General features: G+C 39.6%; 1 protein-coding gene and 1 long non-coding RNA gene across 6 annotated transcripts; both read right to left on the reverse strand.

The window, feature by feature from the left end:
- Positions 1-2,249: 2,249 nt before the first annotated feature.
- LOC106404658 lies at positions 2,250-3,501 on the reverse strand. 5 transcript variants are annotated; one of them, XR_002661682.2, is made up of 5 exons: positions 3,252-3,501; positions 3,008-3,125; positions 2,680-2,880; positions 2,337-2,410; positions 2,250-2,261 (listed from the first exon to the last, which is right to left on the reverse strand). XR_002661682.2 is itself a non-coding variant. In XM_022710673.2 (4 exons), exons 2-4 carry the CDS (start codon positions 3,173-3,175, stop codon positions 2,408-2,410), a joined length of 372 nt encoding a protein of 123 aa, XP_022566394.2. In that variant the 5' UTR covers position 3,176; positions 3,252-3,501; the 3' UTR covers positions 2,276-2,407. The 5 variants fall into 5 exon arrangements, 1 of the variants encoding a protein (XP_022566394.2); XR_001281060.3 differs by having other exon boundaries at positions 2,337-2,880; XM_022710673.2 differs by lacking the exon at positions 2,250-2,261 and having other exon boundaries at positions 2,276-2,410; positions 3,008-3,176.
- A 275-nt stretch (positions 3,502-3,776) lies between these two features.
- On the reverse strand, positions 3,777-4,686 carry LOC111207695. Its single transcript, XR_002659930.2, has 3 exons — positions 4,444-4,686; positions 4,200-4,317; positions 3,777-4,072 (listed from the first exon to the last, which is right to left on the reverse strand). It is a non-coding gene; the product is annotated as an uncharacterized LOC111207695 (long non-coding RNA).
- Between the last annotated feature and the right edge of the window lie 21,426 nt (positions 4,687-26,112).

The raw sequence follows: 26,112 nt of genomic DNA on the forward strand, positions 1-26,112 counted from the left end.
ACACAGATCCATCGAGTTTAAATCCAAAATTTATTCTAAAATACACGCATCAATGGACTTTACAATCAGACACAGATCAGTTCACAATCAAATTCCTCGCCAACCAATCCATCACAACCTATACAGACAATCATTCAGAAACTCTATACACACGAACTATACAACCAAACATTCAGAAACAAACCAATCAATTCGAACAAACCAAGCAAATCGTTTCCTCTAATTCGCAGACCTTAACATAGAGACAGATGATTAACAGATATAGAAGACAAACCTGGTATCGTTCGATTCGGAAGACGACGGCGAGATCCTTCTGGAATCGGTGAGAATAGACGACGGCGGCCGAAAACTACTGGCGAGAGAGAGAGAATAGTGAGACAATGCAAACCCAGATCAAATACCACGCATGCAAAAGGGAATCGAACCAAAAAAAAATTAGATCCATAAAACAAACCGATAATCGAAAAAAAAAACCCAGAGAAGGAACACGAACCTGCTGGAGATTCGATGCGGTGGTAGAGCTTTGGATTGAACGGTGAATCCGTGTGGTTTGCGACGCAGCTTCACTCCTCGTGTAATCGCCTTCGACGGAGAGAGAGAGAGAGAGAGAGAGAGAGAGAGAGAGAAGAGGGAGACGCAGAGAATGGTTCGAGACCGAATGACCTCTTCTCTCTACCGCTTCGTATCTCCTATCACAACTCGCCACGTGACACAAGCACCACCACCAAAAACTTTTTACGTAAAAATCGATTCCACTAATTAACTCATTTTTGGATTTAAATTTGGCCCAAATAAATGATAAGAATCGGGCTAAGAAGCCCGATAATGATGCTCTAAATTATCATATTGTAAGAATAATAAGAATGAAGTTTGAGCATTACAAAACTTGTACTATTATATTTATCTTTATGTTAATTTTTATGAATGCAGATCGTTGACATTAATAGTCCGTCTTTTCCTGTATTCATGCCTCTGTTCAACATGTGAGAAAGGTAGCGGTCTTACTTATTTAATATCTGTAAGGTTTCACTGAGTGCAGAACAAAACCTTATTGGTAAATTTTCTTATGTAATATGTGCATAAGGTTTTAGAGCCTTATTGTTTATCTTTTTCCCTTTAACATTAGTTTCTTATGTTATCTTTCTGCCACTTCTTGTTAACTTTTGGTATATAAAGTCCCTATGCTGCGCCTGGTCGGCAGCCACGACCGAAATATAGGAACGTAGCTGCAATACTTTTTGGGTGGTTCTATGCTCTTAGGCGGTAGGTGAGAAAGGGAGTTGAATATTGCCACACTTACCTAAGATGGTTAACATCTTGATAGTATCTTGAGTTATCAAATGTTTGCTTACTGTGTTTCTTCATTTCTATTTGTTTGTATAAGAATACACCCCCACTTGATTCCCGAGACGTCAACTAATCATACTTTACACAGCTTGAATAGGAACAATATAATGGTGGACGTAAATTTACAGGGTAAGTAAGAACGCTAGGGTGATAGAGGTTTAGTAGTGTTTAGCGAAGCATGTGCGGTGCGCTGGAAGCTGAGGTTCTTTGTAAGCTGTAGTGACAGTTTGATATTTTGCCTCCCCATGTTGAGAAATTTTGTTTTTCCCTTTCTTAGTGCTTTCAAGTTTAACACATGCATCACAGGCCTTTACATTTATATATTTGATGTTTTGTATTCGCATTTAGTATGTTTGGAATGATTTTAGAAGAGTAGACCGTTATTTCTGTGTAACTATTTAAATTTTTAGGTTAGCCACTTATGGTGGAAGTGGTAAGAATGAGGGAAAGGAGAGTCGTTGCAACTATAATATCTACACACGGTTAATTTTGACTGGCGTTGATTTGTTAAAGAAATGAAATTTTTTTGTAGCACCGTTAAATTCTAAAGGTCGATGAGTTCATAGTTTTGTGGACAAATATGATAAGGAAATCCAAATACGATAGTACTTATAGTTTAAGAGTGACTGTCAACAGCAGTTGAAGTTTTTTTTTAATAATAAACCATGCTTAAGAATTATTCTAGTAACTGCTGCTGTGGTTAAAAAACTGCATCCTCCACTTATTCAATGTGTGCCTTTCTAAGGTGCCTTGAAATACGTAGGGAACATGGAGTTTGTGGCGATAGACCACCTGATAGACCACCTTTGGCTGTTTCAATAGCTGGATCTTTCTCATTGTCATCACCAGTGACATTGATCTTGGCTGGAAGGGCGCAACTCCAGGTATATCATCTCCAGGGCCGATGTTGCCTTCTTGTGATCGCCAGAAAAAAAGATATTATCATTTCAATGTGTGGCCAAAAAAAATAAATGTTGTCATAAGCTCACATTCTTCTCGGCAAGTCAATTGTGTGAACTTGTAAAAGGAAACACGCAGAGAGTCGAACAGGCTCAAGGAATCACTGCAAATTTCAGACCAAGTACATAATGGTAACATGTCTTAGTAGTTCTACTTGATTTATGATATCGTAGAGATCTTTATAAGCAAAGTTAAGACAAAACTGCTGATTCGGATGGCAGACATTACACATTATTTGCCTTATGAGGAGTCATTCACAGTACTCCTAATGGCGGTTAATTCAGAAATAATATTTGGTGAAAGAAATGAGCATTTAAAATATAAAACAGAATTAGATTGTAAAGTGGGAGTAGCAGAGTTTGAGAGAGTGACCAGGAAGATGTGTTGGAGCTGTTCGTAATCGGAGAACTGGAACAGCTCTTGAGGAATCGAGCTCACCGGCTCTGTTATTTCGTCAAAGTCGGTCAAGTCACTGAAACGTATTGATGGAGGAGAGTTGGACAGTTTGTAGTTGGGGTTGATTGGTGTCACGTCAAACCCGCTCACCCCGCTTTCGGCGTAAATCGAACAGGCCTTGAAAAAATGTTCGAAGGTATTCAAACGGTGGACTTTGATGGTGGCTTGCATAAGCATAACTTGAATTGTAAAAATCATATATACTCAAAAACAAAGCGATTGATTTTTTGTTCGCCGAAATTACCTCTACGTCCAGGAGGAGCATGTCAGCTCGCCGCCTCTCTTTACATTCCTCAGCCGGTGCTGGTGCTTGCTTAAGCGGCTCTGCCTCCCAAAATCTAAGCAGATGAACTTCGGTGGTGCTACATCGCCAGGTTTTCACGTCATCAAGGAGGAGAAAGAAGTAAGCCATTCTGCTATGTGTAAGTTTCTAGTGCCAAGATGATTGTGAAGAATAGAATGATGAGGTTTATGGATTCAAGGCTCACCTATTTAACAGCAGATTCACCGTACGTCTTGAAGAAAAATAGATTCAATGAATGAGAAATTATGGAAGAGGTGGACGGTTTGCATACCAACTTCTAGATTCTTCGCGTCGATTCGAGTCGCCCAAACTCCAGAGACTACATTGTTGTTTAAGAGAACGGAGAAGATAGTTTTAGGCTTTGAGATTGAAAAGAAGATGAAGCAAATTTAGGCGTTGAGTTTAACAATCCGAGAATATGTAAAGTGGTCTCTGACAAATGGGCTTGCAAATTACAGTGTTGGCCCAAAGAATATTACGTATGGACAGAAACTAAACGCATCGTATCATTTAATCGACACGTGTCGCAACGCCAAAGCTCGACTTCCTAGATGGAATCCTAGGTGGCACAAGGAGGAGAGAGCAAAACACTCTTTTATATAATAAGTGATATCGTAGAGATCTTTATAAGCAAAGTTAAGACAAAGCTGCTGATTCGGATGGTAGACATTACACATTATTTGCCTTCACAGTACTCCTAATGGCGGTTAATTCACCAATAATATTTGGTGAAAGATATGAGCATTTGAAATGTAAAACAGAGTTAGATTGTAAAGCGGGAGTAGCAGAGTTTGAGAGAGTGACCAGGAAGATGTGTTGGAGCTGTTTGTAATCGGAGAACTGGAAGAGCTCTTGAGGAATCGAGCTCACCGGTTCTGTTATTTCGTCAAAGTCGGTCAAGTCACTGAAACGTATTGATGGAGGAGAGTTGGACAGTTTGTAGTTGGGGTTGATCGGTGTCACGTCAAACCCGCTCACCCCGCTTTCGGCGTAAATCGAACAGGCCTTGAAAAAATGTTCGAAGGTATTCAAGCGGTGGACTTTGATGGTGGCTTGCATAAGAGTAACTTGAATTGTAAAAATCATATATACTCAAAAACAAAGCGATTGATTTTTTGTTCGCCGAAATTACCTCTACGTCCAGGAGGAGAATGTCAGCTCGCCGCCTCTCTTTACATTCCTCAGCCAGTGCTGGTGCTTGCTTAAGCGGCTCTGCCTCCCAAAATCTAAGCAGATGAACTTCGGTGGTGCTACATCGTCAGGTTTTCACGTCATCAAGGAGGAAAAAGAAGTAAGCCATTCTGCTATGTGTAAGTTTCTAGTGCCTAGATGATTGTGAAGAATAGAATGATGGGGTTTATGGATTCAAGGCTCACCTATTTAACAGCAGATTCACCGTACGTCTTGAAGAAAAATAGATTCATTGAATGAGAAATTATGGAAGAGGTGGACGGTTTGCAGACCAACTTCTAGATTCTTCGCGTCGATTCGAGTCGCCCAAACTCCAGAGACTACATTGTTGTTTAAGAGAACGGAGAAGATAGTTTTAGACTTTGAGATTGAAAAGAAGATGAAGCAAATTTAGGCGTTGAGTTTAACAATCCGAAAATATATAAAGTGGTCTCTGACAAATGGGCTTGCGAATTACAGTGTTGGCCCAAAGAATATTAAGTATGGACAGAAAACTAAAAGCACCGTATCATTTAATCGACACGTGTCGCAACGTCAAAACTCGATTTTTCTAGGTGAAACAAGGAGGACAGAGCAAAACACTCTTTTATATAATAAGATTACCTCATCGTGCACATGACGTCTGTACCTAGTATATCCCATTTTTTTAATGTACAGAACTAAAACTAAAATCAATTAAAGAGGGACTTGTTGCTGGAGGACATTTGCTGTTTTCAAGATAGCTTATTGACAATTTTACTCTGGCCAATTATATCCACTTCTAATGGGCAATTTTTGTGGACGCTTTTCGTGGACAATGGTTACCGTCTCTTTGTTTGTGCATACACAAGGCCTGATTGTGACAGTGCCACTTACTGGTCGGTTCCAACACTGTTACACATACCCCTACACCATTAAACATCCAGTCCCAAAAACGTGCCTTCAAGCCCACAAAGCCATATTTGATCATAGTCTCAGAGAACACTCTCCCATTAATCTTTATGGAATACAAAGTTTAGAGTTGGAGTTTTTATTATCATCTGTAACTTACAAAGAAGATCATCTATTCCAAATCCCATGAAAATTGTCAAAACATTAGCAAATCACCTGCATATGTTATTGACAAGCCTAGAACCAATCTTATTAAGCTTCTTCATAGAATCAACAGCTTTCAAGTTTCTACCTAATTCATAAAAGCTTCCACCATCTTCTCTTCTCTCCGATCTCTTCTCCTTTCTGTGCCGCATCAATCACCGCAACTGCCGTTGGTCCAGCTCCAGTAATAGTACATCCAAACGCTCCAGCTTCCAAAGCCGCCTTTTTCACAGTTTCCATCCCCAGAATCAACGGAGCTCTCGACGGCTCAACAACCTTATCAGAAGATAAAAGCCTTCCCAACAGCTACCAATGCTTCCTCCCCTTACTTCCACCCGAATATCTCCTTAACCGCCACAGCCGCTGCAGCAGTGCTAGCTGCGCTTGAGCCTAAACCGTATTAGAGCCTTAACCAACTTTAATAATCTAATATACCGCTCCATAAAGGAAGACCGTTGTGCAAATCTAAGAACAGCTCCATTGGTGTTTTTGATAGGGTATCTTAGGACAAAAAGAACATACTTTTTCTGACTCTAGAACTTCTTCTTCTACATGTTGTCTTTTTAATAGTCAATTTATTTTATTAAATAAAAATATTTATTTTTAAAATTTTAAGAATTTTTGGGAGTATCCACCGATAAGGGTGCTCTAACGAGAAACCAACCGATCTAATCCCTAACATCTTCATCGACACAATCACAGTGATTTCAGCGCAATTTTGGAGAGGGTTTGTGCTGAGCTTAGTCGTGGATCCGGTGATCTCGGAGACTAAGAGCTTGACGGATTAGCTATTGTCGCCAGAGCAAACGACTTGACGGTGGTGAAAACCGGCTCAGGTTCGACGGCGACGAGAGTGTGTACAAAAGCTCTACATGAAAAAATGGAGATTTTGGGGGAATACCCACGGTAATGGTTTCAATTTGGGTTGAAAATAGGAAAAAGGTAGATTAGACAAATCACCTTCAAAAGGTGACTCGCAAGTCGAATGTGAGTTTATTTGTAATTGAAAAGATAAATTGTGGGTTTGAGTGTAAATTTTTCTATCAATTACACGTCGAGTTTCTAACATTACGGAAAGACATTGCGGGGGTAATAATTAACGCTCACCCAATATTTTTAAAACCATACCGGCAATCGAGTCTAAGAAGTTCTTGAGTTATATTTCAACCGCGTTTAACCAAATTTAGTAATTTTATTACGATTAAATATCATAACTGATCTTATACCTATGAATAAAATATTTGGTGAATAAGTAAATTGAATAAAAACATCAGGCAAACATATCATAGTTTAAAGGTTTAAAAAGTGAGAGACTTGAATTATATACTCCATTGTGTAATACAGTACAAAAAAAAGAACATGAATAATACATGAAATGATAAGTTAAATTATCCCCACACTGCAAGATAAAAGACTTTGATGTATCATTTATTTACTGATTGACACAAATGAATTTGCATCAACTATATAAATGATTCTGAAATTGATTACTCTAAGAAGGTGTATTCAACTATGAGTTTGAGGTTATTTGTATTAAAATGACAAATCTATTATTATTTAAACGTGTTAAAAAAATTAAATTTAGCGATATTAAACTTGTTATTTCACAAAATATTTTGAAATCCATTTGTTATTTAACAAAATTAAAGTTGGTTGTCCTTGTTCAAAAAATAAAAAATAAAGTTGGTTCTCTCTCCAGTTTTGTCGCCACCAGCGCTTCCACTGTTTCTCCCACTCTCAAGGTAGTGAGTGACTCGGACTCTTTGTAGATATGTGTTGTTTCATCGATGTGTTGTTTCATCCATATGTTGTCGTGGCTTTCTTTAGGCTTCATCTCGACGTAGACTTCTCATGCCCGCTGTGGAAGACTCGTGAGAGAAGGAACACATGCACCGTCATAAAAGACAGACACTACAGGAAAACAGCGGTATTCTGACGGACATTCCGACGGAAAATGAAATTCTCGGAATATCCCGAGGAATTTCCGAGGAAATTCCGAGGAAACACAAAATTGGGTTTCCTCGGAATTTCCTCGGAATATACCGACGGAATTCCGAGGAAATATCAATCCGTCGGAATATTCCGAGGAAATTCCGAGGAAAAATGGGTTCCTCGGAAAAAACTGATGAATTCCGAGGAAATATTATAGCCGTTGGAGAGCCGTTGGGGGATTTTACAAAATTCCAAGGAAATTCCGACGAACTAGCCTTTTCCGTCGGAATTACGTCGGAATTTCCTCGGTCTGTCGGCAGGATTTAAACTATAAATACAAGCACTCCTCTTCCTCTTCATTCACTCCATATCTTCATCCTCCCTCTTACTCTATTTACACACGAATTTGATTCATAAAAAATATGTCTTCTTCAAATTATTTTCGTTCTTGGATCGATCGACCTCATTTGGATCCGAACACGAGATTGCTTACGGAAGAATACCAACGAGGTATAACCGAATTCATGGGGTTAGTTCACCGACAACCGGAAGAAAAAACAGGTATGTTAAGATGTCCTTGCTCTAATTGTAAAAATAGAAAGGTTATTAAAGAGTGGGATGTTTGGACTCATCTATATTTGAGTGGGTTTACACGAAGTTACAAAATTTGGTATCATCATGGGGAAACTGATTATGAACATGGTAGTACTAGCGAACCTCAGCCAGCGGTTAGATTAGAAGAACCAATTAGAACGGATGTAGATTATGGTGTAGGTACTGAGCAGATGGTAAATGATCATTTTAGAGGGGAAGATTTACCCAATGCAGAAGCTAGGAGATTTTATGATATGTTGGATGCTGGAAAGCAACCATTGTACGAAGGTTGCAGAGATGGTCATTCAGCTTTATCATCTGCTACAAGATTGATGGGCATTAAAACAGATTATAATTTGGCTGAAGACTGTGTGGATGCGATTGCTGATTTTGTAAAAGGTATTCTACCCGAGGATAATGTAGCTCCTGGTTCATACTACGAGGTTCAGAAACTCGTAGCTGGTCTTGGTTTATCGTATCAGGTAATAGATGTATGCAGCGACAACTGCATGATTTATTGGAGGGCGGATGAACAGCGGGTTACATGCAAATTTTGTGGAAAGCCTCGTTATAAAGATACGAGTGGAAGAGTTCCAGTGCCATATAAAAGGATGTGGTATTTACCTTTGACGGAAAGGTTGCAGAGGTTGTATCTGTCTGAACGCACAGCGCAACCAATGAGATGGCATGCGGAGCACTCAACAGATGGTGAGATCAGACATCCTTCAGATGCAAAAGCGTGGAAGCATTTCCAATCAAAGTATCCCGACTTTGCGTATGAGAGAAGAAATGTCTACCTTGGATTATGTACTGATGGTTTCAGTCCGTTTGGCAAGAGTGGAAGACAGTATTCTCTATGGCCCGTCATTCTTACACCATACAACCTACCCCCAAACTTGTGCTTGCGACGAGAGTTTTTGTTTCTCTCGATTCTCGTTCCCGGACCAGAGCATCCTAAGAGATCACTTGATGTGTTTCTTCAGCCACTAATATATGAGTTGCAACAACTATGGGCTCAAGGTGCTGAAACATACGATGTTTCGTGTAAAGAAAACTTTCAAATGCGGGCAGTACTAATGTGGACAATAAGTGATTTTCCAGCATATGGTATGTTGTCTGGATGGACAACGCATGGAAGGCTATCATGTCCATATTGTCAAGATAACACTGATGCTTTCCAACTAAAACACGGAAGGAAAACGTGTTGGTTTGACTGTCACAGGAGATTCCTACCACCTGATCATCCATATCGTAGGAGTAGGAATTTGTTTACGAAGAACAAGAGGGTGTTTGACAGTCCACCTCCGGAAATTTGTGGGAAAGATTTGAAGATACAACTAAGAGATTTTGGTGCAGAAAGGACGCCAGACGTCGGTGGACATGAGCGTTTTCCGGTAGATGCTGTTGGAGAACTACATAACTGGCACAAAAAAGTATTTTCTGGGATCTGCCATACTGGGAGGATCATCTGCTAAGGCATAATTTAGATGTCATGCATATTGAGAAGAACTTTTTTGACAATCTCATGAACACGATCCTTAATGTTCAAGGTAAAACAAAGGATAATTTGAAGTCAAGACTGGATTTAGTCGATATATGTGCTCGTTCAGAACTTCATGTTGATGAGAATGGTAGGGCTCCTTTTCCCATATACCGACTTGATGCAGCGGGAAAAGATGCGTTCTTTGATTGGATTTCAAACGATGTGGAATTTCCAGACGGTTACGCATCAAATTTGCGTAACTGTATCGACAGAAAGGAAGGAAAGTTTACTGGCTTGAAAAGCCACGATTGCCATGTAATGATGCAGCGCCTCCTTCCGTTCGCCTTCAAGGAACTATTACCACGAAATGTTCATGAAGCAATTGCAGGGATAAGTGGTTTCTTCCGCGATTTATGCACGAGATCAGTGACTCTTGAAGGTATTGAAAATTTGAAGACTAACATAGCCGTGATTCAGTGCAACCTTGAGAAGATATTTCCTCCCTCATTTTTTGATGTTATGGAGCATCTTGTTATTCACCTGGCAAGAGAATTGGAACTTGGTGGTCCTGTGCAGTATAGATGGATGTATCTGTATGAGCGGTATATGTTCCATTTGAAGAAGATGGTGAAAAATTTAAGTAGGGTGGAAGGTTCTATAGTCGCACAGATGATCAATGAAGAAACTTCAAACTTTGCCGAGTACTACTTTCCAGCAGAAGTTCAGACCAAAAACAGAAGACCTGCTCGGCATGATGATAGAGGCGAACGGGCAACATATCATGTTACGGTTCCAGACATTTTCACAGACGTTGGACGACTTAGCGGAAAACCAAAGGACCGTCGACTTACTGAGCAGGAGCGCAGTCATTTGCAAACATATTTGCTCACCAACTGCGAAGACGTTCTTCAATATGAGAGGTAAATAAATGAGCTTACAAATTTTTATTTTAACAAGTTGAAATTTAAATCTTAATTAATTACATTATTGTCATCATATACAGGATTTTCATGGCAGAAAAGCGGTTCGAGTATAGATACGCCACAGAGGACGAACTAGAAGAAATGAAGCAGAGAGAATTTACTGGATGGATGTTTACTTATGTGAGTGCTTTAAACAAATTAAAATATATTTTATCACATATTTATACTAATTCACATTTATTGATATAACATATATATATGTGCTATTAATAGGTGTCTGCTGGTTTGGCCAGAGGTGAAACATTTGACGATTGGATACGTGAGATGGTCGTTGGACCAAACTTTGTTGTGAAGTCATATCCGAGATTTTGTACTCGAGGATATGCATTCACAACTCAGAAGAGGAGACGTTCGAGTACGACTTATGATGCTGGCGTTTGTTCTGCATCAGGAGATGATGTATACTACGGACACATACATGAGATTTTGGAAATCAAGTATTTGGGCATGGTTGGATTGCGCTGTACTGTTTTCTATTGTGATTGGCACGACAACACTCCAGATCGAGGTGTGAGAACAGATGCATTTGGTGTTACATCAGTAAATTCGAGGCGAAAGCTGCAATATTATGATCCTTTCATTCTTGCTTCTCAGGCCGATCAGGTAATTAAATGTTAATTATTCAGAATGATTCATCATCATGTGTATTAATTTATAATTTTTCTAAATGTTACAGGTTTGTTATATCAAGTACCCCCGGGTAAGGAACAGAGATGATCCATGGGTTACTGTTACAAGACTCAACCCGAGAGGCCGAGTTCAGGGAAGTTCTGAGCTGGAAGACCCACTACAACCAAGCACATCCGGCAACTTAAGTGCAGCAGAAGATTTAGCTGGAGTTGGCCTTGTAGTCGATTTAACCGACTTTGGAGAGGAAGCCGTCGTTCACGTAGAGGATGAACCAGTGATTGGAGAGTTTCACCAAGATCCAGATTCAGATTCATCTGGTGATGATGACTCGGAAACAGACTACCATTGATTTTTTTTTTTTTTTTTTTAAGAAATACCGAGGAAATTCCGAGGAACACTTGATATAACCTCTTTCCTCGGATATTAGTTATTTGGTTTATCTAGCAAGGCAAAGCTGAATACGAATTAAAAACTACTCAAAACACAACCAAATAAAACGAAGAAACCATGTAAAAGAAATACGAACTCATAATTAAGAAAAAAAAAAAACTAAGTTCAAAATTAACAGAAAATAAGACCATAAAACGTTAGAATAGAAAAGAAAATAAAATAGCGCGGTCGGAAATCAAATGGCAATACTGGCCGGTGATAGCTCCTACTCCTCGTCTCCTGCTCCAGATGTTCCTGCATCGTTGGGTCTCTTGGACCTCTTTCTTACCCTGTGTGTACCACTCGAACCCGAACCAGAGCTGGATGGAGAGTTGTCCCGATGAACTACATCATCCTTTTGGCAACGACACGGCCTGATACGTGAAATGGCAGCCCAGATCTTGTGTAGCATGTCGTTGTTTGTCTTTATGCTCTGATCTCTCCAATGTTGTTGCTGGCGCGAAGTGGCGTTCGGTGGAAGCTCTTGCAGCTTGTACTGGCTGGAGTCTGATGGGAGTAGCTGATGGGGTTGTGAATCATCTGGAATGGCTTGTGCAGCCTCATCTTCTCCTTCTTCATCAACCACGGCCTTGCCTTTGGTCTGATATTTTGGCGTGAAGAAGGATGGCTTGTCTACTAGTGCGGTAGCAGGGGGTAGGAACTCAACTGCAGCCTCTGAAAGTAGAGCAGTCAGGCCGATCTGAGGCAGGTGGCAGTAGAGTGTTTTCTTCGCTCGGTCCTGGAATACGTAGACGTAAGGACCATCCCGATCGATCCTCGAGTGGGGACCAGCTATGAACTCCTTACTTACAAGATTTTTGACATCCAGGTAGTTCCAAGCAATGTTGTTCGATCTGTCCAGTGCTACCTGCTGGTTCTCGCAGTCTACACCCACATGTCTAAGGATCCGAGTAATCACTGCACCAAATCCACATGCATTGCTCTTGGATTTGGTTACTTTCCCCTTGTATCCTGCTAAGTTTGCGGCCAGCACCGCTCCCATGTTGAAGGCAGTAGCAGGTGGGAATGTAGAGTTTCCAAATGCCGGTAGCAAATGCCTCACACCTTGGTACAGGAGGCACAACTCCCATTGCGTGACTGATGCGGCTGTGGTTGTCCCGTATAGCAATGAGCCAATGAGGCGTGTGGCATATCTCAGTACTGGGCTCCGGATAAGTGACTCCTTTGCCTGAGAAGATCTATAAACCCCTGTGCCAATCGTTTCCCAGAAGTTCAACAGCTCTGAAGTCCAATAAAGACCAGATGTCCTCTCCCCTGCACTCAATCCAAATAGTCCGCAGAGGTCTGTGAAAGATACCTCATAGTATACTTTCTGCACTACGAATGCCAGAAAACCTTCCTGATGGCTATCATCGGGACGGCTGACGTATGCGGATGCTATGAACTGGCGTACCAACTCCGGATAAGTGGGTTCGTTGAGGTTGCATAGTTGGCCTAGACCCATGTTCTGGAACAGCCCTTCAATGTCTGCTTTGATTCCCAATATTGTCATCGTCTCAGGACATGCTAGTTGTGTAGCCGGAACGGCTACCTTCTTCATGTTGTTGTAGTGGGTGGTATCAGACTTATCCCACTTCTTTGGCCTTTGCTTCTCTCGCTGAGACGAACCCTCTTCTTGTGTGTTCTTCTTTGCTGATGTTTTCGTGCGCTTCATTCTCTACAAAATAGAATCATTGCTCTCAACATGGTTATAATCAATTAAGAACTCAAAGCAACATGAAAATGAAAGGCGAAATCGAGTTGTGATAAAAAAAACCAAATTGAAAAAAATTCTCAATCCCTAAATCATCTCAAATCCTGTTCCAAACTCGTTGATCACAGACAATTGTGTTCTATTCCATGTTTAAACATCTGTTTCATGCATATTTGATCAAGGAATCAACACGGAAATAAGAAATTCACAAAACCCAAAAAATTGCTCAAGAACACGATTTCAGAATGTGGAGATTCGCGGAGTATACCTGTCTTAGGGTGAAAACGAGTGTAGGAATCAGGTAGAGCTCGAAAAATCAAGGGGAATAGAGCCCAAAATTGTTCAAATCGGATGATTATAGAGAGAGAAAGGGGGGGGGGGGCGAATTATAGGGGAAATCGGAGGGGATGAGAGTTCTGAGGTTTAGATCCAAAAAAGGTCGGGTTTTGCCTTATAATTCTGTTTCCCGCACACGCATCGATCGATGCGTTTTTGAACAAATACGGATCGATCGATCACATTCTTACGCTTTGGTCCATCTTAGTGATCGATCGATCCGTTTTTGGACATATATCCATCGATCGATCCGTTATAAAAAAACTTACAAGATTTTCCGAGGACATTCCGAGGAACATTGAGATTTGATTCTGACGATCGATCGATGGTTTTTGAACAAATCGATCGATCACATTCTTACGCTTTGGTCCATCTTAGTGATCGATCGATGCGTTTTTGGACATATATCCATCGATCGATCCGTTATAAAAAAACTTACAAGATTTTCCGAGGACATTCCGAGGAACATTTGAGATTCTCGATCGATCGATGGGATAATCTCATCGATCGATCACATTCTTACGGTCCGGTCCATCTTAGTGATCGATCGATGCGTTTTTGGACATATATCCATCGATCGATCCGTTTATAAAAAAACTTACAAGATTTTTCGAGGACATTACGAGGAACATTTGAGATTCTCGATCGATCGATGGGATAATCTCATCGATCGATCACATTCTTACGGTCCGGTGCATCTTAGTGATCGATCGATGCGTTTTTGGACATATATCCATCGATCGATCCGTTTATAAAAAAACTTACAAGATTTTCCGAGGACATTCCGAGGAACACTTGAGATTCTCGATCGATCGATGGGATAATCTCATCGATCGATCACATTCTTACGGTCCGGTCCATCTTAGTGATCGATCGATGCGTTTTTGGATATATATACATCGATCGATCCGTTTATAAAAAAAAATTGACGTATTGAAACCCCAAACACTAGTTCCTCGGAATTTCCTCGGAATATTCCGAGGAAATTCCGAGGAAGAAGAGGGTTTCCTCGGAGTTCCCTCGGAATAATCCGAGGAAATTCCGAGGAAATAGGGTTTTTAAACCGAAAACAACGTTTTGCGGTTTGAATAACACCTATATAACCCTTATTAAGTGTCTTACGTTCATTATGAAGTCAAATATTTGTTCCTTACCGTATAATTAACACTTTTCCGATTGTATGAACGAAATCCCACAACATAAGAGAAACACTTATACCTTTTAATGAACGGTAAAGGGAATACTTTCAATTAGTTTTGAAATTTGTTATTTCATGGTTTATGCTCATCTATACAAAGAATCCTCAATGGTATGCATTACAATTGTATAAGAAATGAAATACGGCAAAAAAAAATTGATGTTTTGAAACCCCAAACACTAGTTCCTCGGTATTTCCTCGGAATATTCCGAGGAAATTCCGACGGATATTTTACTATCCGCGGGAATTTCCTCGGAATATTTTCATTTTACCGGGCAAATATTTCGCGAAAATTGAAATTAGAATTCCGACGGAATTCCGACGGATAATGTCCATCGGACCCTAGGTTTTATAACCACGAGCCCCTTCTTCTTCCCCATTTCTCTCTTCTTCCTCTGCGCGACTCCTCTCTTCTCTCCGGCGATTTCCCCCTGAAATCCGACGATATCTCCGGCGATCTCCCCCTTCTCTTACACAAATCATGTAAGGACCCTATCCCACTCTCAGGTTCTATTTGTTAGGTTTTTGTGTAGTTTTGATAGATTTTTGTTAGGGTGATTGGTTAGGATTGTGATTTGGTTGTATAATAGGTTTAGAATTATGATTTGGTTGAATAATTTGTTTTGTTGAATTGATTTAGAATTTTTTATAATTTTTTTTATTTTTTTGTATTTATAAAATCGATTTTTGTATATAAAATCGATTTTTGTATTTTACAAATCGATTTTTCTATATAAATTCGATTTTTTGGATTTTACAAAAAAAATTTTGTATATAAATTCGATTTTTTGGATTTTACAAAACATTTTAAATATCTATAAAACTTTTTTGTGATTAAAAACTAATATTTGGGATTTAAAAATATTTTTATATATATATATATATATTATTAAAACTATTTTTTGTAATTATTAAACTATTTTTATTTATTAAAACTATTTTTTGTTTATTAGAACTATTTTTATATATTTATTAAATATTTTTAATATATATAAATCTTTTTTTGTGATTAAATTATTTGGGATTTTTTTTAAAAAAAAATTAATTTATATATTTCTCTATTTATTAAATATATTTTTTTAATTTACAGGTCTCATGATGATCAGACCCGGCCTCGACAGCGTCGTGGTCGTGGTGGTACGGGGAGCCAGTCTCGGGATTCCAGCCATTTTCAGGATTCCCCTTCGCCCCACAGCTCCAACCATACATCTCCCTCTGCTGCACCCGCTCCTGCTCCTCTCGCTCCCGCTGCTGCATCCGCTCCTGTTCCTCCGGGTCCTCCGGGAGTGATGCGTGTTGCGGAGTTGGTTCAACAGCCCGGTCGTGACCATCTTCCGTATCTCACTCCGTATCCACATGGACGGGGTCAAACATGGTAATTAAATTTTTTTTTCTTTAAATTTGGATTCATTATTAACCGTTTATTCTTTTTATTAGGTTCAACCGATCCGGGAACGGGATCAGCGCATGGATCAACCGTATGATGTACTCGGCCCTCGACAGTGGACATCCGACTTTCACTCACTTCCCTACCGACAAGCAGGTTCTGTGGTTTCGTCAGTTTGCGGTAAGTATTCTAATTTTTTACTTATATTTTTATTCTTTAATATAAATTTTCTACTAATTGTTTTTTTTTTCAGCAAGAGTTCAACTGGAATTCCGATGAGACGCTCTTTATCTATCACCACTTCGTCCATAAAGTTATGGACAACTATGGGAAGCAGATCCACGAGTGAAAGAAGAAGTGGGAAATCAATAAGATTCGATTTAATTTATTAAACTATTTTTTAATTTATTAAACTATTTTTTTTTTTTTATTAAAAGGTCCCAAAGTCGATGAACGACACGGTCTGGAAGGAGTTGTGTGCGCATTGGGATAAGGAAGAGACGAAAGAAACTTCTTCCACCAACTCCACCAACCGTAGGAGCGACCGTAAAGGGAAGGGCATCTACAAGCATAACTTGGGTGCTCAATCTATTGCCACTCTGGGAGATCGCATGGTAAGTTCAAACGCTTTTTCTTCAATTATTTGAGTTTCAGAATTTTAATTTATTGTGCATTTCTTCTAATTTCTAATGTTTCTTTAATTTATGTTTTTTTTCAAGGCGGAAGAAAATGATGGCGAGCCGGTTGATGATCTCGCCCTAATGAGGAGGGCGTATACCAACAAGAAGACCGGCCAGATTGATGACGGTCTTGTGAGGGACGTGGTCGACCTGGTCCAAACTCAGGTGGTAGACGAAGTGTCTCAGCTTCAAACCGAGGATGACGCTTCGACGGCTTCGACCAACTTGTCCCGGTTTCGAATCAACGAAATCGTTGAATCCGTAAGTTCTTTTTTTTTTAAAGTTCAATTCATTTATTTCTTGGTTTAAATTTGTAAATTTGGCTATTTTCTATTCAGTCGGTTCCAAAGAAGAAGGGACGTTTGGTCGGTTTGGGTCGTCGCACCCGGTCGGTTCCTCCTTCTTCTGCACCACCGCCCTTTGTTGATCCAGAAGTACTTACGGCTCAGTTGAAGGACAAAGATGATCGTATATCTTTGTTGGAGACCCAGATGGCGGCTCAACAGGCGGGCTATGAGGCACAGAGGAGGCTGAACGAGCAAATGATGGAGATGATGCAGAGGATGTACCCGAACGAGGTGTTCCCGGACGTGCCAGACCCGTAGTTTTTTTTTTTCCAAAAACTCGGAATGTTTTATTTTTATTTGTGAAAATTTGAATATTAATTAATATGATTTCAATTTTAATTTTAATTTCATATTTTCGAATTTAAATTTCAGAAATTTTATTTTTTTAAAAAAATTAATATTTTTCACATTCCGAGGAAATTAATTATATTTTTTACTCGATCGATCGATGCGTTTTTGGACATAAATCCATCGATCGATCTGTTTACAAAAAAACGTTCGGAATATGTCCGTCGGTATATTCCTATCGATCGATGTATATATGTCCAAAAACGCATCGATCGATGAACATCCGAGGAAATATCCCGACGAAGTTCTCTCTCGGTATATTCCGAGGACATTTCCGACAAACTAGTGATCCTCGGAATTTACTCGGAAGTTTGTTTCCTCGGAATTCCGTCGGAAAATTCCGAGGGATTTCCGAGAAAAGAAGAAATTCCGAGGAATTATTTCCAACGACTTGTTTCGTCGGTATGTCGTCGGAATAACGATATTCCGACGAAATTCCGACTATTTTTTCCCTCAGAATCCTTGCTGTTTTCTTGTAGTGGGAAGCTGAAAGGGGAGTACTATAATGATGAATCGTGGTGTATGGAAACTGATTCTGCAAATTTGAAACGTAAGAGATAATGAAATTTGATTTAATGCGTAAGAGTGGAAACTGATTCCGAGTGTGAATGATACGTAGTCATAAGCTGATTCTTTTATTTGAAACGTAAGAGTGAAAACTGATTATGATTGTGAATGATACCTTTACTATTTCAAAATTGATTTCTAAATGTGTTAGTAAAAGGCTTCTTGTTGGAATTCAAATCTGAAGCATGTGACTAATCATTTACTTACTGATAACTATAAGTTTCCTTTTTTGGCTCTGAAGCGAAATTTTTGGCGATTAGGGTTACAAGGTGTTTTCTTCCCCAAGGAAGCTTTCCGGCGCCGCCAGAGGGTTTCCGATGGTGGTCCCTGCTATTTCCGACACGTCGGAGGAGGGTTCTCAGCCTATAACGACTCCGGTTGCTCCTAAAGGCAACTGGGTGCGTGCGGTTCAAGGGGAACATAAGGGTTTAGTGAGGTATGATGTTAACGTAGAGACGAAGGATGGAATGGGATCAATAACAGTACCCGATGAAGTGAAAGATGCGTCTCCTTTATGGGATGAGTTTCTGATGGGTAAGTTTTTGGACAAGGCGCCTCACATCGCTAAAGTCCACGCCATTGTCAACAAGATTTGGACCACGGGAGATAAATCTCAGATGGTAGAGGTGTATACCATAAATTCAAATACCATGAAGTTTAGGGTTTCAAACATGTCCACACGGAAACATATCTTAAGACGGGGTATGTGGAATTTGGCTGGTACTCCAGTGGTTATGTCTAAATGGTCACCTTTTGTAGAGGAAGATCAACCAGAGGAAAAATCGGTACCGCTATGGGTGCACCTCAAAAATGTCCCAATGAACATGGTATCTTGGAAGGGTTTAAGTCTGATAGCAAGTCCAGTGAGAGTCCCGACTAGACTTCACCCGGAAACTGCACAATGTATCAATTTGAAAATGCCAAAGATTTTTGTGAATGCGGATCTCACAAAAGAACTACCTCGAGCGATGAATTTCAACATTAATGGTACAGAAACTCTCGTAGAATACATCTATCCTTGGCTTCCCTCGAGGTGTTCAAATTGCACAAAGTGGGGGCATTTGGAAAAGGCATGTTTGGCCCCAAGGAAGATTCCAGAAGCACAAACAAACACAGAGGTAGAAGAGGGGGAAATTGTGGTTATACCTAGTGAGGTTGTGAATGTTGAAGAGCAAACTATTTCGCAGGAGGAAGAAGCTCTTGCTGTGGTTCAACCTATTCAATCAGATGTTGAGACGAGTGTGAGCACGGAAGTAGTAATAGCTAATCTTTCCGATGACAAAAACGGAGGAAAACACGATGTTACGAGAAGATGAGATGATTGCTTTAAAGGAAATGGAATGGTCTGGAGTGTCTCCAGGGAAATCTAGTAGATCGCCAAGGAACACACCTGACATCGAGCAACTCATGACTACGTCAAGGTTCTCAGTACTATCACAAACAGAGGAGGAAGGAGAGGAAATGGAGGAGAATGGTCGAGTTGAGTCAGTGGAGGAGGCAGAATCTGTATTCGAGGATGCTATGTTGACTACTACTCAAACAAAAAGTGAGGGAACAGAACGTGGTTATCATGAGGCAATCCCGACTCAGAGATTCTAAAGATAAACACAAGTTCTTATCGGTCTCAAATGCTCAGAAAGCCAAGGAGGCTCCTTCGGCTTCGAGCAAAAAGTCAACTCGCAAACATCATTGATGTCTGGTTTCTTCTGGAACATCAGAGGATTCAACAAAAAAACTAAACACTCTGTTGTTCGAGAATGGATCAGACGAGGATCGTTCCAGTTTGGCTGTCTACTGGAGACGAGAGTAAAAGAAGGAAAGGCAAGTCGTATAGTGGAGTCGGTATTCGGAGATTGGTCCTTCCTATCAAATTATGAGAATAATAGGCTGGGGAGGATTTGGATGGTGTGGAGTCCGAAGGTTAGAATGACTCCGTGTTTTAAAAGTAGTCAAGTTATCACATGTGCTATCTTACTAGACGGGATGACTGAAGAAATATTCTGTTCCTTCGTTTATACTGCCAACACAGCAGAGGCAAGGAAAGAGCTTTGGGAGGATCTGAAATCGCATCAGGATTCCCCAATGATAAGGAATAAGCCGTGGCTGGTGTTTGGAGATTTTAATGAAATTCTGGATGATGAAGAACACTCTGGAAATGAGGACATGACGTTGGTGTCTAATGGTATGAGAGACTTTCAAGGTGTGGCCAACTATTGCTCACTCATAGATATGACTTATCAAGGTCCTAAGTTTACTTGGAGCAACAAGAGGGATAATGACTTGATATGCAAGAAACTGGATCGAACGTTGATGAATGATTCATGGTTGCTGAAATTCCCTGAGGCATATTGCGTTTTTGAGGCGGGAGGATACTCTGACCATATGCGTTGTAGGATTGTGATACAAGAAGGGATGACAAAATTCGAAAACCATTCAAATTCGTAAATGCAGTAGCTGATTTTCCAGAGTTTTTGCCTTCGGTTCAAGAGTTCTGGTCTACTACGGAACCTCTTTTCAACTCAACCTCGGCCATGCATCGCCTCTCAAAGAAGTTAAAGCTTTTGAAACCGCTTCTGAGGAGGTTAAAAAATGAGCATATTGGAGATATTGTGAAGAAAACAAAGAACGCCTGGGAGATACTTTGTGATCGACAAAATACTACTATGCTCTATCCAACACAAGTAAACATGAGAGAGGAATCAATAGCGTACGATAGATGGAACGTTCTCTCTACTTTGGAGGAGAAAATTCTCAGTCAAAAGGCAAAGGTCCATTGGTTGGATATCGGTGATGGGAATAACAAGCAGTTCCATCGTGCTGCTAAAGTAAGGGAAGTGCGAAATGGGATCAGAGAGATCCAGAGAGAAGACAGTACTATAGCACGAACTCAAGAGGAAATTAAAGTGGTAGCAGTGGAACATTTCTCTCAATTTTTAGCTCACATACCGGATGATTTTGTGGGAATTACTGAAGCAGAGCTAAATTTATTGTTGGGGTTCGAATGCGATGAAGGAGATATGAGGATCTTAGACAAGGAGGTATCAGAGGAGGAGATAAAGAATGTTTTATTTGCAATGGCGGCAAATAAATTACCAGGTCCGGATGGGTTTACTTGCGAGTTCTATAAATCAGCTTGGCCGGTTATTGGCAATGACTTTGTGGTAGCAGTTCAGTCATTTTTCACCACAGGTTTCCTTCCAAAAGGCATAAATTCTACCATCTTAGCTCTTATACCGAAGAGAGATGAAGCAACGAAAATGGGTGACTATCGACCTATCTCATGTTGTAATGTCTTATACAAGGTGCTTTCGAAGATTCTGGCCAACCGATTAAAAAAAATTCTCCCTAAGTTCATCTCCACCAATCAATCAGCATTTGTCAAAGATCGCCTCCTCATGGACAACGTATTACTTGCGTCTGAGCTGGTGAAAAGCTACCACAAACCATTGATATCTTCTCGATGTGCAGTAAAGATTGACATCTCTAAGGCATTTGACTCGGTTCAATGGTCTTTTTTGCTGTCTATTCTAGCTGCTATAAAGCTTCCGGATAAGTTTATTCTTTGGGTGAAGAATTGTATTGAACTGGCATCCTTTTCGGTTCAGATAAATGGGGAATTGGCTGGATATTTTAATAGCTCCAGAGGGCTTCGTCAAGGATGCTCCCTATCCCCGTACCTGTTTGTAATTTGCATGGAGGTGCTAACTAAATTGTTGAATAAAGCCGCAGAGGAGAAGAAGATAGGATATCACCCTTATTGTCAAGAGGTTCAGCTGACTCACCTTTGCTTTGCTGATGACCTCCTGGTGTTCTCAGATGGGAAAAAAGGTTCGGTAGAAGGGATTCTTGAAGTGTTCAAAGAGTTTGCACGCATATCAGGCTTACGTATAAGTCTTGAAAAATCCACTCTGTTCTTGGCCGGTGTGTGTGAAGAAAGAGAGGCTATTCTTGAGCAATTCCTGTTTGAAGTGGGAACTCTTCTGGTTCGGTATCTCGGGGTACCGCTTCTAACTAAGCATATGACCTCAAGTGACTACTCTCCATTGATAAACCGAGTAAAAAAACGGATTACTTCTTGGACGGCAAGGCAGCTCTCCTTTGCAGGTCGCTTACAACTCATTGGTTCTGTGATACATAGTATCACCAACTTTTGGATGTCGGTATACAGGCTTCCAAAACAATGCATCAAGGAGATCGATCAACTCTGTTCACCTTTCTTATGGTCTGGACCGGCTATGTCCACGACAAAAGCTAAGATATCTTGGGACAAGGTCTGCAGTCAAAGGAAGAAGGTGGGCTGGGACTACGATCACTATCAGAAACAAACAGAGTATGTTGCTTAAAACTTATCTGGCGAGTTGTGTCTCAGTCTACTTTATGGGTCCAATGGGTTAAAAGATATTTGATAAGAAAGGGCTCATTCTGGAGCATAAATGAGGCAAGTTCTCTTGGCTCTTGGATTTGGAAGAAGCTGTTGAAATACAGAGCGCTGGCCAGATATTTTGTTAAAGTTGAAATAAGGAGTGGTGCTACCACCTCCTTTTGGTTCGACGAGTGGTCCCCCCTGGGGAGGATAATCGAGCTCACAAATATGCAAGGATGCATCGAACCTGGTATTAATATCAATGCCTCTGTGGAATTTGTAGTTCAAAACTATAGGAGCCCCCGATATAGAGCAGAACACCTCATCACCATAGATAAGGAGATTCTGAAGCTGAGATTAAAGGGACTTCTTGAAGAAGACGATGTGGTTTTGTGGAAAGGAAAAGGAGATGTGTTCAGACCTGGTTTCGACACGAACCAGACTTGGACTCTTACGCGTGTGCAGCAAGTAAAGGTCCCGTGGTATAAGGGCATCTGGTTCTCTGGATCAACTCCTAAATACTCGGTCATGGCTTGGATTGCAGTACATAACCGACTGGCAACAGGAGATAGATTGCTGCAGTGGAACCCTCAGGCGAATGCTCAGTGCTTGCTCTGCAATGCTGCTGTTGAGTCCCGAAATCATCTATATTTCACCTGTCCTTTCTCAGAGGTCATTTGGAGAAACCTCACTAAGAAACTTTTGAGGCAGAGCTACTCAAACATTTGGGGTCAGGTTCATGCTTTGTTATCTACAAATACCATCTCAGGAGATACCAAGTTTCTTCTGCGATATGTATTCCAACTCTCTGTGCATACCATTTGGCTTGAGCGAAACGGGAGAAGGCATGGCACGGTCAATCGTCCCCCAAGTCTTCTTATCAAGTTCATCGACAAGCAAGTACGGAACCGAATCAGTTCTTTACGTGGACGAGGAGGAACAACTTTCAACAAAACAATGGTGGTCTGGTTTTCTACTAGAGACTAGACTGCTGTGATTTATGAATGTTTCAAAAAACTATCTCTCGTATTAGACTAAAGATGCACTAGTTGTACAAAAGCCTTTTTTGATTTGAATAAATTTAACATTCTTTCAAAAAAAAAAGAAGCATGTGACTAATTGACATAGACAAAGGATATATAGACAAAATAACTGTTACTAACAAAGAAATGAAAATATAACATGAATAATTCAAACTCATTTAAAATTTTTATTTCCACCCAATAATTCAAACTCATTTATTCTATAATAGAATTTTTTTATATTAAAATTTATGATTTTTTTATGATCTATAAATAGAGACTACTTTCATTTCATTTGGATACATTAAAAAAACATATTTTTCATTATAATCAACTATTTTAATTGTTTTAAGTAATATTAATTTTAGTATTATTTAAAAAAAATAAGATAGGTATATAAATAAAATAAAAATTATTAAAAGTTATGTTATTTTAGTTTTTAAGTTAATTAAAATTACATTATTAATTTGTAATTATTATATTGTAAATGATAAATATATGAATTAACTGTAGCAAACATGAATAATTCAAACTCTCTCTCTCTCTCTCTCTCTCTCTCTCTCTCTCTCTCTCTCTCTCTCTCTCTCTCTCTCTCTCTCTCTCTCTCTCTCTCTCTCTCTCTCTCTCTCTCTCTCTCTCTCTCTCTCTCTCTCTCTCTCTCTCTCTCTCTCTCTCTCTCTCTCTCTTCCTCAATTTGTAAGAAGCTTGAGGCTTTAATAATTTATACAAAAGGTTGAGTTGACACAAGACAAGAAGAATAAGATGACATTTTACATTCGTCTCGAATCTTCCAAGGTTCGTCATTTTCTCATAGCCAATCTTCTGCATATTTCTTTTTCCGCTGATTCTTTAGTTATGGAAGAGGTTTTGCTAAGAGATAAAAATTTAACAACACAGATCTATATTTTCTTTGAAAACTATAAGTCTGGCTGGTGTTATCTTGCTAGGTCAGGTTCTTATCTGTAATTTCTACAGCTTTTTTGTTGTTAATTTGAAAGATTCTCTTCAAACTCAAATTGAAAAACTAAACATGAGTTAATGATGACTCATGTTTCACTTTTGTTGAAATCTGATCATGGTTTTGCTATACATGGTAACTTGAGAGGAAGGTTGGATGTGAAGATGATGCTGGAGACGGTGGAGAAGAAGAATCTTAGTGGCAGATTCATCTGTTGCATTAACGTGGTGGAGATTCATCTCAGAAACAGAGGAGATGATAGCTTTGATGGTTCATCCGATTGTTGGAAGTTACAAAGCCACTGAAATATGATTTGAACAATGAGATAGGTGTGTCTGCAGAAGAGAAGGCAATGGATCGGTCGACGAACCCTATTTTGTCTCAGTTTTACTTTTCGTGACTCTTTAGTTTATGTGGATATTATAAATGTGTACACTCTGACAGCAAATAAACAGTGTACATATGGATAGTAATCTTACTGTACATATAAATCTTGTTTAACAATCTGAACGATGTGACTTCTTTTGGTTAACTAGTATATGATTATCTTTGGCTATAATGAAAAGGCTTGATCATCTTAATGAGAAGGCTAGAGCAATCATTGTAACGAGAAGGCTTGATCATCCTAATGTACTGAAGTTAGAAGCTTGATCAATACGTCTGGTTTCATCTTCTCCTTACTTTTATTTTGTATATATATATAGAAAATGAGCGTACAAGCCAAGCTGATACAAAGCAAAACTACAAAATATGTATAATCACAATTAAACACATGTACATATGTACACTAAACAAATGTACATATGTTTCACAAATCCTCCCACTGACCGTACAAATGCTTTACAAACCTTTCCATTCTAAATAAGATTTAAGCAACTAATTTTCCTCTTTCTCTACTAGGTTAGTGCAATCAGAGAAAAAACTTGTTTTAGACAAATGCAGTGATTGCATTATTTCAGAAATTTGTCTATGCTACTATTTTGTGCTATGACTATGTAAATGTGTTTAGGAATGTTTTTATCAACATTTTATATTTCTTTGTTAGATCTTGTTTTTGTATTTGTAAATTGAAACATATGTATGTCCAACATTAGTGTCCACATGTACACATAAACCTCATTATCCACGTGTACGTATCCACATGTACACCGATTTGTAATATCCACAGCTTATGATATCCATGTGTACACCAAAGTCATGACTAAAATGATATTTTCAAGTAGGCTTTCATAAGTATATCATCTCCACATATGAAATATATTTCCACTTAGATTGAACCACTTGTACATGTATGTTGGACCCAATTTCGGTCAATACATTAATGGGCCGTGCCCAAAGATATGGACCGTGAGGAACTAAAGCCCATAGCAAGCGTGCGAGCTCGAGGCGGAGCCATCGAAGTCCCGAAGATCGCGGAACAAGAGACGAAGATCGCGGAGCAGTTACGAAGGTCACGAGGTCGACTTACTATAAAGGAAGGAGAACAGACATGAAGAAGGACATGTTGAAAACCCTAGAGAGAGTTACACACATACATCGACCTTGTTTTCATCCCAATCTTAGATCCTTTCTTGACCGATCTCATTTGTATCATTCGATCTAGTTCAACTCACTGTATTCGATCTTATTCATCAATAAAGTCTATTTTTACCTACTGGAAAATGTTTACATCTTTGTCTTCTAAAGATATCGTTGCCTACATCATTTGTCTTCCCTAGATCAAACTCCCGATCATTATCAAATACTTAGTGTAGATTTTAGGTTCTACATTTTGGCGCCGACTGTGTCGTAGATAAACGAAAAACATCT

The sequence above is a fragment of the Brassica napus genome, chromosome C7 (assembly GCF_020379485.1).
Source record: "Brassica napus cultivar Da-Ae chromosome C7, Da-Ae, whole genome shotgun sequence".
NCBI lineage: Eukaryota > Viridiplantae > Streptophyta > Magnoliopsida > Brassicales > Brassicaceae > Brassica > Brassica napus.